Raw genomic sequence first — 18,011 nt, 5'->3', positions numbered from 1 at the left:
TTTTCAAGCAAGAACCTTAAATCTAACCTCCTTTGTTTAGTCTCTTTCCTGACCATTAACAATAAAAACTTGTAACCAGCCATCCTAAGCAATGACAATTATTCCAAACCCAAAACCATCGAAAGACCAAAAACCACCTGCCCCACCTCTTGGGAATATGGGTGTCATGTTCTTAAAATTGCTTCCTGCTGTTTGTGGGTGAAGGCATCTTTAGTGGATCCTGAAAAGAAAAATTTTGGGTTAATTGTGAAGTCCTGTGAGAGGTAGCTGTATCATTTGTTTTCCAGTCTCTGCATAATGTGAAAGTGCAGGGCTTATATCAAGTCTTTGCTCAAATAGTCTGTGAGCCTGGATCATCTCAGCTGGCCATCTCAAAATTGTCCTGAGCAGTTTGTAGTCCAAAGCTGATCTTTGGGTGATATTTGTCAGCTTAGTGGTATTATTATTGTCTACGTGGAATCATCGCTGTGGGGCCCCATCATTGTTCTCAAGACTTCAAATTTGCTGTTAGGCCTGGTCATGATTCCCTGCAGAAAACTGATAGAGACTCTACCACAAAAACATGTATAGGCAGCTAAATGAAGCCTTTTTTTCTAGAATTAGTTAGTACTTTATATGACCATTGATATCATGACAAAAGTTTAATATATATATATATATATATATATATATATATATATATATATATATTTTCTTCTGTCCCATATCAGATGGCTCTTCTGACACAATACAGAGATTTTGCATTTTCCTTTTAACAAACATGCTTGGGTTTAGAGAAGGAGAGAGCCACTCTCCAATTCCAAAGCCAGCTTTAGTTTTTAATTGAACTGGGATTACAAAAAGACCATTTATGTTAAATGTCTGTAGAGAAGAGCAGAAACAAACATTTAGGAAGACTTATGAAATTTTATATGTGATATACCAATAGGCCAATTTACTGTTTTTCTTGGGACATTTTTTCTTTTCTGTATGATTTGTCCCTTTTCTTCAGATGTCTCATTTGTCCAGTGTTCTTCAGATTTCTTAGCCTCCATTCTTCTGAAAGACAAAAACAAAAACCCTTCCCCAAGCCTAACTTTGGGGAAGTTACCTTTTGGCAAGTTATATCTGATTAAATGAAAAGCATTTGTTAGTTGTATAAATTAATTTAAATTGGATGGTCATGCTGGTTGATGAACTGTCACCTATTCTAATTAAGAGGTCTGTCTTGTTCTAATCGAACCTTTATCAATTTTGATGATATCCATAGCTTTTATTCTCCTGTAGAAAAAGCAAAACCATGTCCCCAACGTAACACATATCCTGGTTTCCATTCTGAGGTCAGCATATCCTTAAAGTATATAGGCTGATTTAATTCTGTAGTTTTTTTCTATTATACAATGTCTCTCCACAGCTGTTGTTCCTTTCTCATTAGCATTGAGAAAATTCAAAGTTAATAGAGCATTATGTAATCTGGGTTTTTTTTTGTTACCCTTTTCTGTTTATTTAGCATATCTTTTAGAGTTTGATTTGATCTTTCTATGACTGCTCAGCCTGTAGGATTATGTGGTATACCTGTAATATGCTTTATATTGTAATAAGCAAAAAATTGTTTCACTTTACCAGAGACATATGCTGGAGCATTGTCAGTTTTAATTTGGGCAGGTATACCCATGATGGCTATAACTTCTAGCAAATGCGTGATTACCAAATCAGCTTTTTCAAAACTCAGAGCAGTTGCCCCTTGAAATTCTAATAAGTATCAATAGTATGGTGTACATATTTCAGTTTTCCAAATTCTGGAAAGTGAATCTGGCAGATTTCATTCTTCTGAGTATCCTTTGGGTTACATCCTGCTGGTAGTGAAGTCTGTTTATAAAAAGAGCAAGTAGGACATTTTCCTATAAGTTCCTTGGCTTGTTGCCAGGTTATGGAAAAATCCTTTTTTAATTTTTAATTTTAATCCTTTTTTTATATGAAATTCTGAGGCGTCCAGCACATTTCCTATCAATAGTTTATCGATCTTGTCATTACCTTGTGCTAGAGGGCCTGGCATGCCCATATGGGATCGGATGTGAGTTATATATAAGGGACGCTTCCTATTCCTGATTATATCTTGTAACTCAATAAATAACAAAATTAATTCTGACTCATCAGGGACAATTTTTGCAGTCTCAATATGTAAGGCCACTTTCACCATACTGAGAGTCAGTAACTATGTTGAGCGGTTCGAAAAATCCATTAATACCAACAGAATAGCATACAGTTCCAATTTTTGAACCGAATTATAAGGATTTTGAACCACTTTACTTAAATTTTCTGACTTGCAACCTGCCTTTCTTTGTTTGTTTGCATCTGCATAAAATGCAAGGGCTCCAGATATGGGTGTATTCCTGAACAATGCCAGGCAGAATCCAATCAGCTCTCTTTATATGTTGAATTCTATCACTTTTGGGATATTTGCTGTTAATTTCTCCCAAAAAATTACTGCAAGCTCTTTGCCAAAGTTCACTTTCTGCCCATAATTTATCAATTTCATCCTTAGTTAAAGGTACTCCAATTTTTGTTGGGTCTATTCCTGCTAATTGACGAAGTCTCAATTTTCCTTTTAGGGTCAAGTTAGAGATCTTTTCCACATAAGTTTTTAATTTTTTACTGTTTATTTGGTAAAAATATCCATTCCAATATAATATCTTCCCTTGGCATTAAAATTCCTGTAGGATAATGCTTACAGAGTAAAATAATCAAAATGCCATCAAGCTTTGGATCCCCACAATCCACATGTCCTTCCTGTACTTTCTTTTCCACCAAGGCCTATTCTCTCTCAGCTTCAGCTGATAATTCTCTTGGACTATTTGGTCCTTGTCACCTTCTAAAGTTTGGAACAAATTACTCCTTTCATCATTTTTTTACCCCAACAACAGTTCATAGATGGGAAATGGTTCCGAATTGCCTTTGAAAGTCATTAAGAGTTTGTGAATTGATCTATCCTAATTTGCACATTTTGGGGTCTAATTTTTTATACCTATTTTATACCCTAAATAATTAATAGAATCTCCTCTTTGTATCTTTTCAGGAGCAATGTATAATCCTCAACAAGGCAAAATTTTCTTTACTTCTTCAAACATTGTTTCTAAATTATCTGTATTTGAATCAGCTAGGAAAATACCGTCCATGTAATGATAAATTATAGATTTAGGAAATTGTTTATGTATTACTTCCAGTAGCTGTTGTATAAAATATTGACACAGGGTTAGGCTATTTAACATTCCCTGTGGGAGAACCCTCCATTGATATCTCTTAACTGGCTGAGAATTATGAAATGTAGGCACCGTGAAGGCAAATCTTTCTGTCTTTTTCTTGTAAGGGTATTGAGAAGAAACAGTCTTTTAAATTGGTAACTATAAGAGGCCACCCTTTTGGTAATAAAGTAGGTAAAGGAATTTCAGATTATAGAGAGCCCATTGGCTGAATTATTTGTTAATTGCTCTTAGGTCTGTTACCATTCTCCATTTACCAGATTTCTTTCTTTTTTTTTTTCTTCGAGACAGGGTTTCTTTATGTAACAGCCTTGGTTGTCCTGGAGCTTGCTTTGTAGACCAAGCTGGCCTTGAACTAACAGAGATACGCCTGCCTCTGCCTCTAAAGTGCTAGGATTAAAGACGTATACCACCACCACCTCGCTACCAGATTTCTTTTTAATAAAAATATAGGAGAATTCTAAGGGCTGGTAGATTCTTCAGTATGCTAAGCATTTAACTGCTCTTGTACCTGCAGTTTCTTCTGTTGCTAAAGTCCATTGCTGAACCCATACAGGCTTATCTGTTAACCATTTTAAAGACAGAGCTGTTGGTGTCTGTGAAAGATCAGTAGTTCTTGTGCCCTGTTCTTGTAGAATCTGGATGTCCAGTGACTGTTCTTTATACTAATAGCTCCTAATATTTCTCTCAGAAACATGTGTTAGTTTATGGTTTGTTTCTGAGGTTGGAGGAATATTAATCTGGGTATTCCATTGTTGTAAAAGATTATGGCCCCATAAATTCATGGCTATATTAGCCACATATGGCTTTAATTTTCCTCTCTGTCCTTCTGGCCCTATACATTTGAGCCACCTTGCGCTCTATTTCACATGAGATAATGTTCCAATCCCTAACAGTTGAGCATTTACCTTTTAAAGACACCAATTTGGATGCCAAAATTCTGGTGCAATTATTGTAATGTCCATACCTGTGTCTACCAAACCTTCTGAGAAAACATCATTTATTCATATTTTTAATTTTGGTCTTTGTTCATTTATAAAAGTTTGCCAAAAAATTCTGTTTATGGTTTCTCGTGAATTTCCTGTTCTCTCTGGTACAGCTGTTCTATCACTCTGAGCAGCCTGTTTGTTCTAATAGGCATTTTGTTATTTAATTGCTCTGAGAAGGGGTTTCTTCTATGATGGCAGGAAAGGTCTGAACGGAATTTGCCGTGGGGGCCTGCTTGAGGCCCCTGAAGGAGTTTCCCGATGGCTGAGGCAAAGGATTACCTTGTCTGTCCCTAGTTGATTTTCATTCATTAGTCCAGTGTTTACCCTTAGCATACTTTCTGCATAATCCAGAAGGGAGGGGCATTCTGTTGCCTTTGTTTCTTAAATAAACATTATTTCTAGAAATGCCCTGTTTACACTCTCTTTTCAAATGAGCTTGTTTACCACAATTAAAACATCTGACATTATTATTTTTCCTCAAAGCTTTTGATATCACTTCTCCTACCCACATATCATCATGGTCATGAGACTCAATATTAATTGTGTCCCTTATCCAATCCTCCAAGGGTACTGATCTGGCCTTTAATGGCCTGATTATTCTTTTGCATGCTGAATTCTTGTTCTCAAAAGCCAAAGATTCAATTAGTACCTGTCTAGCTTCCGAATTTGGTATTATTCTATTTAATGCTGAAGACATCCTTTGTAAGAAATCTGTGAAGGATTCTCTGGGGTATTGTATAACCTTTGTAAATGACTCAACTTTTTTTCCTCCTTCCTCAATTCTGTCCCACACATTCATGGCTGCCATGTGGCATAGAATTAGGGTTTAGTTATCATAAACATTGTCTTTGTATATCAGCATAATCATTCTCTTCAAGAAGCTGATCCTGAGAAATTTCCACACCTCTAGTCCTACATTGTTGATCTATCGTTTTAGCCTCCTCTTTAAACCAGGTTCTCCACTGTAACTATGGACTGGCCTCTAGGACAGCTGTAATTAATTCTTTCCAGTCCTGAGGGATAATTCTATTACAAGTTGACCATGAGTTTAACGTGTGCTTTACAAATGGACAGTGCATGCCATACTATACTGTACTTCTTTAAATACTATATAATGTATATATACATATATATATATATATATGTATATATATATTATAACTTCTTTAAATCTCCTTAAACCTAACATTTCCACTGGAGTCTAGTTAGCTTATACATGAGCATTTGGCAGTTCCTGTAAGGTTACCAGATAGATTAAGTTTGGTTGTTTGAAAACAGGCTGCCTCTCTGTAACTGTATAATTCAATCCTGAGATAATTTCACCTTTATATTATTGTGTCTGGGTCTGAATTTCTCTATGATTCATTTTAACAGGTTTTTCTAAAGCTTTTATCTCGGCACTTAAATTGACCAACCTTGTTAATACTAAATAAAAATGATCAGGCAAATAATATTCATAATTGATGTTATGCACATCCCATCAACATTAATTATATTCTCATTTAATTGTTCCATTTTCAGACTGCCTAATGTGTTATCAAACAGAGACCAAATTCCTTCCATTGTAAAAGTGTTTCCGACTTTTTAATGTGGGAAAAAATTCTCTTTTAATTAATTTCATCCTTTAAGATATCTTACTTGACTTACCAAATCTGTCAGCTGCGAAGAACTGCAGAAGTCCGAGGGAATTTCAAAGCAGCTACTTAGTGTGGTGGCAGTCTGAGATGGGAATCTGAAGGGAGCCCACCACCCACCAGGAAAAAGAAAGCCAAAGACAGTCCAGCCACATGCTCCAGCCTGAGCGTGTAATCGGGCCTGAGCCAGGGGCCCTGTAAGCCTGTAAGCACCTTTTTAATGAATTCTTGCCACATTCATTGGGTGCCAATTATAGATGAATTTGTAAATGGTTTTATTAAATAAAAAACACGGACCCAAATATAGGGTGACAACCTTAGAGAGATCAAGGAAATAGGGAAAGCCACCAGCCAACCTTACCTCATCAACTCTGCAGCATCCAAATATGAGTTACTTCCTGTCTACCCAGGTCTATATGCCTTGCTGTTCTGCCATCTGATTTGTTCTCTCTATTCATCTACATCACTTCCTCTTCCTGCACTTCCTGTCTGTACAGACCTCCAGAGCTTCATAGTTAACTAGTTTTGAAATTTAAGGCATGTGCTACCACACCTGGCTCTGTTTCCAGTGTGGCCTTGAACACACAGAGATCCTGCCTGCCAAGTGATAGGGTTAAAAGCGTGTGCTAACATTGCATGACTTCTGTGTTGTGGACGGCTTTTCCTCTGATCTCCATGCAAGCTTTGTTTATTAAAGCACAAATAAAATATCACCATAGTAATCCTAAAAAGGAAAAGGTGTATAATAAATGACTAATGGTATTTGAGGTCATTTTGCCTCTGTGAGCAGAAGTAATAATCTTATTTGAATAGGTATCTACTGCTAGGTGAACATATTTTAAATGGTCAAATTCTGAGATATGAGTATTATCTGTTCACCAAACCGTGTTGGATCTTAACTTCTGATGATTAATTCTGCCAGCAGATGACAACAGAGTAAAGGAAGAACAAGGACAGGTCCTGATAATTTTCTGAGCTTGCTCACAAGGCAAAGAGAATTGTACTTGTAATGATTTTACATTTTGCTGAAAAAATTTGTGAGATTTTTTTTTGAGTGGCCTGAAAAGAAAGAACTTGGGGCGAGGAAGAGGCCAGTCCCTTGGCTTAGGCATTGGCAGATGTTAATGGACCTTGCAAATAAGAATGAGCAAGAATGAGTTATGAAAAAAATGCTGAATTTGTTTTTGTATAGATGTCTGAAGAGAGACAAATTGTTGTAAAATAACACTAGTATTGTGGTTGGTTTCAAGTCTTGCAGTTTCTAATAGAGGAATTGTTTGAGCACATTATACAGAGTCCATTAAAATATTCAGTGGTTGGGAGATGTCTAATATCAAATCTGTATTAGTCTCAGTTCTTTAGAGTAACAAAACTTACAGAAGGATTATACATACATATATGTATACACACACAGAGAGAAAGGGGATTTATTGGAATGACTTTTAGGCAGCAGTACAATGAATCTAATAATGGCTGGCTGTGATTGGAAATTCTAGGAATGCAGAAGTTGCTCAGTCCATGAGTGTCTATGAATCTGCTGGTCTTCAGTAAACCCTTCAATCTGGAAGAAGTATGCTGCAATGCCAGTGAAGAAACAGACTTAATACAAAGGTGAGGGAAAGAGGGCAAAGAGTGAAAGCTTCTGAAGGTGTGACCCAGAATAATGATGTGTCTTCTGGCTTCAGGATGCAGGTTAAAGGCCTATGTGTTTCAACCTTGCAGATTCATATTATGAGTGTACCTACCTACTTTAAATCAAGAAAAGAAAACCCTCACAGGTGTGCCCTCCATTTTTGTATTTTAGTTCATTCCAAATGTGATCAAGTGGACAACCAAGAATAGCCATCACAGGGAGACAGGACGCAGGGACTGACTGGGCCAGGATCCACTCAGTGGATACAGTGCTGAACTCAGCGTCATGCTTTGCACAGGAAGTGTGCTTTTCCCTGTGAGCCATTCTCCCAGCTCCTTATCTTTTTAGGTTATTTACATAATACCCAGCATTTCCACTCCATCCTAGGCTTTTCTTATGCATATCATTTGTTACATGGAGTGCAGGTAGAAAAAGGTTCCCAGTCTTTCTCTGACAACTGACTTTCCTATCCCTCCTTCCTTCTCCCTCCCTCCCTCCCTTCTCCCTTTCATCCTTCCTTACTTCCTTTTTTTTTTTTTTTTTTTTTTGACAAGGTCTGATGTAACCCAGGGCAAATAGTCTGACTACTAAAATAACTCAGCTGGAGAGAAATGTTCAGCTGTTGTTACCAAGGTTTTCAGAAGAAAAGTGTGACCTAGGTAGGCCCAGCTGGCTAGGCTCTGCTAAGGGTCCACCATATGCAAATGGAAGAGATTAGAAAAGGTAAAGAATAGGGATGGAAATTGAACCCAGGTGTGGTTCTCAGAGCTTAAGTTCCAACCTGTAAATGGAAGAAGCAGCCAGAATTCAAAGTCATCCCTCTGCTACTGTGATGTGAAAATGAAATTCTTCTTTGTAGCTGAGGATAACTCCAAATTGCAATCTCCTGCTGCTGCCTCCTGAGTGCTGGGATGACATTCATGAGTTGTTATGCCTGCTTTGGCCATACTGATGATGGAACCTAGGGCTCTGGGAAGGGAACCATGTAATGCAGGGTGCTCTCCTCTGGACCCTAGACTAGGCACAGACCACACTCAAACACCAATTTCCAAACACAAAACAAATGCAGAGATTCTTTATTAAGGAAGGCAAAGTGACAGGTGGCTGAATCTAAATTGGGCAGAAACAGTGCAGTATCTTTGCAAGTGTTTGTTTTAAGAGAAAAGAGATATGCATTAGAATAAACTAGGATACAGTGGTAAGTTCTATTTGAGTATTTTAATTACGTTAGTCAAAATAATGAATTTTTATCACGGGACATTGATGTTTTAATAGTTGGACTTTGGTGATCAGTCACAGAAAGGAGTCAGTGGCCAAAAAAGGAATAGACTTTGGTGGTTAGTTTTAGGAATATGTGATAATAATTTTGTAGGGTGTAGAAAGGTAAATTCTGTAGGCACCATATTTGCTATACTCTGACCTGTGTTTGGCATAGTCTGGCCTGTTAAAGTCCTTCACTGGGAGCATCCTAGCCAAACAGTCTCAGCCCCATCCCCTGGCTTCTTTCATATGTTAGTCTTAATGCCTTTCTCCGCATATCCCCATATTCTTCACATAATGTTAATGTACCACACTTGGCCATTTGTCATGACAAATTTGTCAATGACATTCTGAGTTCTTTTCAGAAATACATAATTGAAAATATGCTCAAGTAGTCCTACCTCAGCTATTAGTTCATTGTTTTTAAGATGTGGAAACTGGGCATCTTGGCTCATGCTTGTGCTTTTACTTAGAATGCTGAGGCAGATGGTTTCCTGAAGTACAGCCCAGTCAGTAGTACATTGTGCATCCAGGCTGGTTTAGACTGTGGTATAATATCCTGTGCACTAATAACAAATGAACAAATGGAGAAAATGGAAAGAGTCTAGCCTTTCTGAACAGTGAGCTCAGAATTTGTTTTATCTTGGTGACTTGGGGTTGGTGTCAAGACCATTGATACTGCCTGAAGTAAGAAAGAACATTGCCATAGGTGAACACACAGCTAAGAACTTGATATTTTTACATTCATGTATGTATGTATGCATATATGAATTTTTCTTTGTTCTGGGAGGGCACATGTGTGTGCACACATGCAGCAGGTTGGGAAGTGGCTGTATATGCAACAGTTTACATGTAGAGTTCAGATGACAGTGTCCATGAATTGGTACTGTATGGATTCCTAGATATGAACTCAGATCATTAGACTTGGCTGTAAGTACCTTTAAGCAATCTTGCTGGCACAGGAGTGAGGATGCAAATTTCTTCTTTTCTTGGCGTTCATAAGCAATCAGTTTCAATGAAAAAATAATAAAGTCAGAAACTCATAGTGTTTCTACCTTCTTGATACATAATTCACACAAGTGAAATTTGGTGTTTTAATCTGTTTGGTTCAGTATTGCACTACTTTATATAGCCATGACTGCTCTAATTCCAAAAGCACTGGATCATGAGAGACCTTGTCTTTAAAAACAAAAGTTTGGAGGCTGTGTTGGCACACCCTTGTGGCCCCATTAGAGGCAATGAAACCTGGGAGAAAGGAGCAGATGAATGAGGTAGACTAAAATCTCATTCAATAGCCAACTTTATTCATAGCCCCAGACAATTTAAACTGAAGGATGAGTAAATTAAAACCATATACAGTGCCCAGGACAATCCAGACATGGAAAACACGTGTTTCAGTAGAGGCATATATAGTTACTTAAGTAACAGCAGTAAGCAGTAATGAGTAATCTGAAGTAAAAGTACTCCAATCCTTACACAGAAGGCTGGAAAGTTTTTTTGTTTGCTTGTTTGTTCTTTTTTTGGTTTTTCAAGACAGAGTTTCTCCATGTACTTTTGGTACCTGTCCTGGATCTCGCTCTGTAGACCAGGCTGGTCTCAAACTCACATAGATCCACCTGGCTCTGCCTCCTGAGTGCTGGGATTAAAGGCATGTGCCACCGCCGGCCGGCTAGAAGGCTGGAAAGTATTAATGTTTAGGGTACCAATGTGCAACTGAGAGGTGTGAGCAATCTTAGGCATGCCTTACTGAAATTGCTGATGTCTGGTGAATATCCATCATGTGTTTCAAACTTGATCTGAATGGGCTGGGGGCCTCTTCATCTGTGAGGCAGGGGGATTACTCCACTGCACATTGAGTAACGATCGCTGTTTGCAAAACTCCCTGTTTTTTTGTGTCTAGGAGGAAGAATGGGAAGTGCCTATTGAGTGCAGAGATAGTTCAAGGAAGACTTTGCAGTCAGGTTCTGCTGCAATGCTAAGCTCTGCAGGCCTGGGACAGTTCTGTGCCTCGGGTGGGAGCCAGGGCTGGGAACCACTATGCTATGTCCCTTCATGGCACTCGGTCTCTAAGGGAGCTGCTCCTGTCACTCAGTTCTCATTGGCCCATGAGGGCCTCCAGACAGACCACCAGTCAGGATGGGGAGGACACTTCCACTCCACCATGCTTCAGGCCTGGTTCTGGGACTATGAGGCTCTCTTGGTTCTTTGGGTTTTCTTGTGAGGAGAGCAGATCGAGCTCAGAATCCATACCATGGTGTGGGAGGGACTGTTGTCCCCACATGGGGAGGAGCCATGGGAGTCAGTGTGTGACCCTCCCAGGGCTGTGGGAATTGGCAGTGGGATTTCACACCCAATAAAGTCCCTTGAGGTGCCTTTGGTCCTATGAGATCACGACATGTCCTAGTGGTCCCTCTTGGCACTTGAGGCCCCCTTGAGGTCTCTTGACACATGGTGTTGTTCCTGCCACTCCTGTGTTTGTGCTGCAGCCAGCAGTCTTTGCATGATGTCACTCCATGGGCTGCTCCAGGCTAAGAACGTGATATTTTTACATTCATGTATGTATGTATGTATGTATGTATGTATGTATGTATGTATGAATTTATCTTCATTTATTCTGGGTAGGCATATGTGTGTTTAAATTTATTTTCTTAATTAATTAAAAAATAATATTTTTATTCCAATACTACATGACTTTTATATCTATTTTTCTGGAGTACAGCATGGAGTCTGGAATGACGAGACTTTTATTGTTCAGGATTGCATTGCTGTCCTAGATTTTTTGTTTTTACATTTGAAGTTGAGAATTGTCCTTTCAACATCTGTAAAGAACTGTATTCAGACTTTGATGGGGACTTTGCATTGAATATGTAGTTACTTTTAGTAGGATGGTCATTTTTATTATGTTAATCCTACTAATCCATGAGCATGGAGATCTTTTTATCTTCTCTCATCTTCAATTTCTGTCTTCAAAGTCTTGATGTTTTTATCATTCAAGTCTTGCTTCCTTGGTTAGGGTTACCCCAAGATATTTTGTATAATTTGATACTATTTTGAAAGTTGTCATTCCCCTGCTTTCCTTCTCAGTCCTTTAATCATTTGTTCATAGGAGAGCTACTGATTTTTGTTAGTTAATTGTGTATCCAGGCACTTTGTTGAAAGTGATTTTTTTTAGCCATAGGAGCTCCTCTGTGTAATTTGTAGGGTCACTTTCATATAGTATCACATCATCTGCAAATAAAAATACTTTGACTTCTTCCTTTTCCATTTGTATTCCCTTGATCTCTCTTGGTTGTTTTATCCTCCTAGCTGAGACTTTCAGCTCTATATTGAATAGATATGGTGAGAGAATCTTGTGTACACTTCGGGGGCAGATTAGAGGTTGTTTATGTCATTGAGCTGCAGGTGTCTCTGACATAAAGAAGGATCTGATGGGGCAGGGGGATATCTTCCTGTCTACTTTCCCACTATTTGTTATTTAATACAGTATGAATAAAGGAAACCCAAGTTGGTGGCCATATAGCAGCCTGACTTTAGGTGAATAACTCTGAGTTTGTTTCCATTTACCAAGCTACAGGCTTGCTGGAAATTGCCTTTATTTTGATTAGACGTGTTCCTTCTATCCCTTTTCTCTGTAGAACTTTTATCATAAAGAGGTGTTGGATTTTGTCAAAGGCCTTTTCTGCATCCAATGAGCTAAGCATGTATTTTTTTTCCATTTGTTTATATGGTGGATTACATTTCTTGATTTTTGTATATTGACCCATCCCAGCATCTCTTGAAGGAAGCCTACCTGAACATGGTGGATGATATTTTTGATGTGATCTTATATTTAGTTTGGTAGTATTTTATTGACAAGTTTTACATCTTGGTTCATAAGGAGAAAAGATTTGTAATTTTCTTTTTTGCATCTTTATATGGTTTGGGTTTCAGGGTAATTGTGGCCTTATAAAATGAATTAGACAATGTTTCTTCTGTTGCTTTTTGTGGAATAATTTGAGTAGTATTAGCAGTAACTCTTTTATGAAAGTCTGGTAAAATTCTGCCAAAAAAGCATCTTGCCTTAGACTTTTTTAGTTTGCAGACTCTTAATTACTCTTTTCATTTTCTTAGGTGTTATAGGCCTATTGTGTTTTTTTTTTAATATAATCTTCATTTAACTTTAGTAAATGGTACCTATTGAGAAAATGACCCATTTCTTTTAGCTTCCACAATTTGGATGAATATAGTTTTTAAAGCATGATTATCTAGATTTCCTCCATGTCTGTTGTTATATCCTTCAGTGCTGATATTCAAAGTGCATATGATTATGCCTAGCCTCAGTGTTTGCTATTAAAATGTCACTATGTGGCAGATGCAAGGCTAACCTCAGTAATTTGCTAAACTTGAGATCAACCTGAACTACTTGACACCCTGTCACTCCAAAACAAAAACATCTGTGGGTGGTGATGGACAAATGTAATACCAAGACTCAGTGGCAGAATCAGAATGATGGGAGCCGGTTCAACCTAGTGTTCACATAGAGTTCCATGAGGTACTTATTGTAGGTAGTCAACAGAGTAAACTTCTGGAACATGGGTTTAAGCCAATAGAAAGTTTTTATTAGCTGGCCTGCTACTACACTTCGTGTTCTGGATTCCAGTTTATTCCTCGCCTTTTTCAGGATGAGCTTTTAAGCATAAAAATCATGTTCTGGGGTGACATAGCTCAGTTAACAAGAACAGTTAACCAGAAGCAGAACTACAGATGAAAAAGCAAGGTTAGTACATTTAGAGAATTCCCACAAATACAGACTTGGATGGAATAGGCCTTTGTTTATATTTTTGGCAGATGGTGTTTTTTAACTGCTGAGTATTGCAGCCAGAATGCCACCTCCATTATTGAGTCAATTGTTCTAAGATCTTGGGCCTACTGAGTTCTGGAGCCTGTTACATTCACCCCTGGACTAAATGAATAAATCAAATCATGGACTCATCCTGTATTTGTTTAATATGCAGAGCCCCCTGCCATTAATCCAATCAGAATGAGAATTATAGGCCCAGTCAGTACTGATAGCAGAGTAGTTAGCCAGAGGGACCAAGAGAACAGAGACTGGTATCAATTATTTCCTTAAACATGACTTTTTAAAAATTACTCCTGATCAATTATTATTGGAACAGCAGGTTTCTTCCAAAGCTAGACATATTTTCCTTTATCTCATGAGAAGTAAGTCTAAGTCTTTTTGATTTTGTAATGTATTTTTTGTAAGGGAATCTAACTGTTGTTTTAATTCAGAAATGGAAACTTTCAATACCATCTTGTCCTGATCAACCTGTCTACTTGGTTTGGAAGAGGCACATATAGTGAAACCATTGCTACATGCAAACCAAACCATCTCAGGGATTCAGCAATATTGTTATCCTGATGAATTAACTCATAAAGCAGGACATTAATTTTGGACTGCCCCCAGTCACAGTGAGTTTCATCAGTCAATGGACTGATAGTCTGGGTAGTTCCTATTCCTGTGTAGTATGACAGGGGCCAGGTGTTAAGCTTAACCAGCAATTCTGGTCAATTTCTGGTTTGGACTGATTAATTCCATCCCCAGGGCTCCTTCCTGTGGCATAGAGTATGATTCACAAAATCTAGAATCTTTTTTGTGAACTTTTCTGGAGGACTCAGTTTCACAAATCCATTTTTTTTTTTTTTTTTTTTTTTTTTTTTTGTAATGGAAATTCCCTTGTTTCTGGAAATCAGGGCACCCAGCCACAGGGCATTCATAGAATTATAGACTATATATATCTATATCAAAAGATAAACCTCCATACTTTTTCTTTCTCTAAATATAACTAGACATTTAAAATGGGCTTCAGTGAGCAAAGATCAAAATGAATAAGAGTTGCTGGTCTGTAATTAAATTAGATAAAACCTTCCTCTGTCTGTCTTTTTTAGTTCCCAGGTTCAGGCCTAAGAGCTGTGGGAGTTGGAGCATGACCCTGTATTCATGCAAAATATAAGACTCAGGAGGAGTTAGAGGGATATGGAGTGGAAGGGCTTGGGGACCCAATGAAACATTAATTTTAATGAGTCCATTGTGCAGAGACACTCCATTTAGCAGCATCTGTGACCTCTGCATTCTTGACCTGGGTGTGGTGTGTCCGTGATACAATGCCAGCTATCTTCACTGCCTTAGAGTAGAGAGAATCACGTTTTAGGGTTCTTTCCAGGTTAGATCTGGTGTCCTTGCCTACTCTTGACCAGACAGTATCATTGGACTGGAATGAGGGGAAATTGGTGGTAGACTCGGAGGTCAGCTGGGTCTCTTGAGTAGTCCAGTGAATAGCCATTATGGAGAACTAGAGTGCCTCTAGTGCCTTGAGAAAATAAGGATTAGACACTTTTGCCAGTTGTTTGTCTCTGAGCCTCGGAAGCAGTAGGGGAAGTTTCTCAAGAATAATCTCACAGGGGCTAAATCTCTGTAGATGGCCCAGATTATTTCAGTTAATGGAACTGCTGATGCTCCGAGATACCTGGTTTCATTTACATCTCCTGACAGTCATGGATGAGCATCTATGTCATCAAGCATGAGGATGACTGAATTGATGGTGGTGGGTTTCTCAAATTAGACTTGGGTGAGCCAGTAAGTAGGGCCTGGTGCTTGGTCAGACAAGCATTAGATAGTCAATGTTTTGGTGCTCCTCAGAGGAGGGCCTGGACCATGCTGTGGTATACTGTGAGTATATGATCTTGACCTTTATGTCTTTATGTGTCTCCTTAAACTTTGTTTTTTCTCTTCTTCTTCTTCTTCTTCTTCTTCTTCTTCTTCTTCTTCTTCTTCTTCTTCTTCTTCTTCTTCTTCTTCTCCTCCTCCTCCTCCTCCTCCTCCTCCTCCTCCTCCTCCTCCTCCTTGTCCTCCTCTTCTATCTCCTCCTTGTCCTCCTCCTCCTCTACCTTCTCCTCCTCCTCCTTCTTTTTTTTACTTAGGACCTCATGGGATTAAGACTGGCCTTGATGTTCTTGCTTCTACCTCCCAGTTGGTGAGATCAGGGGTGTCAGGCCTTCGTGCCTATCTGAAAAAGACCTTTTACTCCAGACTTAGTTTTATGGAGACCTCTTCTGTAGGCTTCAGTCATTAGCCTAAATTTCAATATTTTATTTTCAGAGCCATACATGATTATATCAGGATGTGATGGTCATTACTTGACAAACAATGACTGTTCATTTCGTCCTATGAGTTCTTGCTTATGAGCAGTAAATTCCTGTTTCCTTTAGATATAGCTATTGATGGGGCAAATAAAAGTCTTCTTCCAAGATAAATATGTCTTCTGCTGGTAATAAAAGTCAGAAACTGAAGCTATATTGTGCATAAACAGTTTCTAGATACTGGAAAGATGGCTCAGTGGAAGTGTGCCTATGAAGTTTGCAGGAGAAAGAGTTCAGTTCCCACACCCAGGTTGCCATTTCTGCCGACTATGAATGAAGTCAATGCCTATTCCAGCTTTGTGGCCTTTCATAACTCTCTAGTAACTTGTGTCCCATATGCTTTTTTTCTTCTTTCTCCTGGGACATTCTTTTGTGATTCTTTTTGTGTTTTTGTTTCTTAAGGCGGGGTGTCATATAGCCCAGGCTGCCTTCAAACTTCCTATGTCCCCAAAGAATGACCTTCAATTTCTGATGCTGCTACCTCCACCTCTCAAGAGCTTTGGTTACAAGCATCCCAGGCTTGTCCCCTTTATGAAACATGAATTGAACTGAGAGATTCATCTATGCTAGGCAAGAATGCTACCAACTGAGTTACATCTTCAGCCCCTTTATTCTTTTTGATTTGTTAGGATATAAACTATAATTTTGCTATGTATGACTGTTTTGCCTACTTATATGCCTGTGTATACTGTGTTTGCCTGGTGCCCATGGAGACCAGAAAGAGCCAGATCCCCCTAGGGCTGTAGTTACAGTTGGTTGTGAGTGACTATCACTTGTCTGCCTGGTATTTACTGGAGTTAGAAGATAGCATTGAATTCTCTTGGACTAATGGTAGTAATAGTTGGCAATCACAAGTGAGTGCTGAGAACTGATCTAGGACCTCTTCAAAAGCAACAGGCAATCTTATCTGTTGACACATCTATCATTTTTTATTACTTTTTTTAAGATCAGCATTTACTTTACTAATGTTTTTGAGACCTCTTTGATCTGCCAGTAACTTACTGAAACTGCATTCCTTCCTAGGAATTGTTAGCCTTGCAGTTTATCAGGGGTTACTCCAGTTTATGTTTGAGAAGTACAGAATTGTAGTGAATGTTTTAACGCTATGGAGGAATTTCAAGTGAGCCTCTGAGTGCATTCTGTTTGTTTGTTTGTTTGTTTGTTTGAGACAGGATCTTACTATGTACCTCTGGCTGTCCTGGAAATCTCTACACAGACCAGCTGGCTTGGAAATCAGAAATATTACCTGCCTTTGCCTCCTGAGTTTTGAGATTAAAGATTGACACCACCACACCCATATTGTCTATTGTTTTTTGAGGTTAATAATTTTGATAATACTTTGTTAATGTATACTACATAGTGTTAATCTGTTTGCATGTCTCTCTGTATATATTACTAAGCATTTCTTATGCAATGCTCTATTCTGTTTTGAGGGCACAAATGGAAGGCATGATTAACCTTTTCTGTTTCCTTTTAAAATGTGATGGTGACTGCATTTGATATTTTATGACCTATGAGATAGAATATAACGAGCAGAATGAATTATGTAAATATATTTTCAATGAAATGTATATTTGCAATGCAGTCAGTCTCATCATTTTTATTATGTGCATATATGGGATCCTTTAGGATGCAGTGACCTATGAGGATGTACATGTGAACTTCACTCATGAAGAGTGGGCTTTGCTGGATCCTTCCCAGAAGAGTCTGTACAAAGATGTGATGTTGGAAACCTACTGGAACCTCACTTCTATAGGTAAGAATGTGAGCATTCTGTCACTTTTTAACTTAAGGACATAAGCATTTCTTGGAGATTGTTGCTCTTCTATCATTTCAAATGTGAAAGAGGAAGGATCTAGTGAATAAATCAGGCATTGTTCAAAGATTCATGAAAGATAGTAATTTCAGTTGTGTCTAATTTCCAGTAATATATCACATACATTTTCTGGTTCTATATTTTAGGTTACAAATGGGAAGACTACAATATTGAAGAATATTATCAAGGTTCTAGAAGACATGGAAGGTAATTTTCATGTGCAATCTGTTACATATGTACCTTGGAAGAAATGTTAATGTA

General features: G+C 38.3%; 1 protein-coding gene across 2 annotated transcripts in view; it reads left to right on the top strand.

Annotated features, from left to right (window-relative positions):
• Positions 1–18,011, top strand: part of LOC114684904 (zinc finger protein 431-like) — a 39,042-nt gene that overhangs the window by 18,014 nt on the left and 3,017 nt on the right. Inside the window, exons 1-3 of one of the 2 annotated variants that reach the window (XM_037197883.1) lie at positions 6,528–7,473; positions 17,564–17,690; positions 17,897–17,957. In XM_037197883.1, the coding sequence (XP_037053778.1) occupies positions 17,657–17,690; positions 17,897–17,957 (95 nt within the window). In that variant the 5' untranslated portion in view covers positions 6,528–7,473; positions 17,564–17,656. Of the gene's footprint in view, positions 1–6,527; positions 7,474–17,563; positions 17,691–17,896; positions 17,958–18,011 lie in introns of those variants that run through there. The other variant, XM_028859447.2, reaches the window with a different exon arrangement.

The sequence above is a fragment of the Peromyscus leucopus genome, chromosome 22 (assembly GCF_004664715.2).
Source record: "Peromyscus leucopus breed LL Stock chromosome 22, UCI_PerLeu_2.1, whole genome shotgun sequence".
NCBI lineage: Eukaryota > Metazoa > Chordata > Mammalia > Rodentia > Cricetidae > Peromyscus > Peromyscus leucopus.
This window is presented reverse-complemented; position numbering and strand designations above follow the sequence as displayed.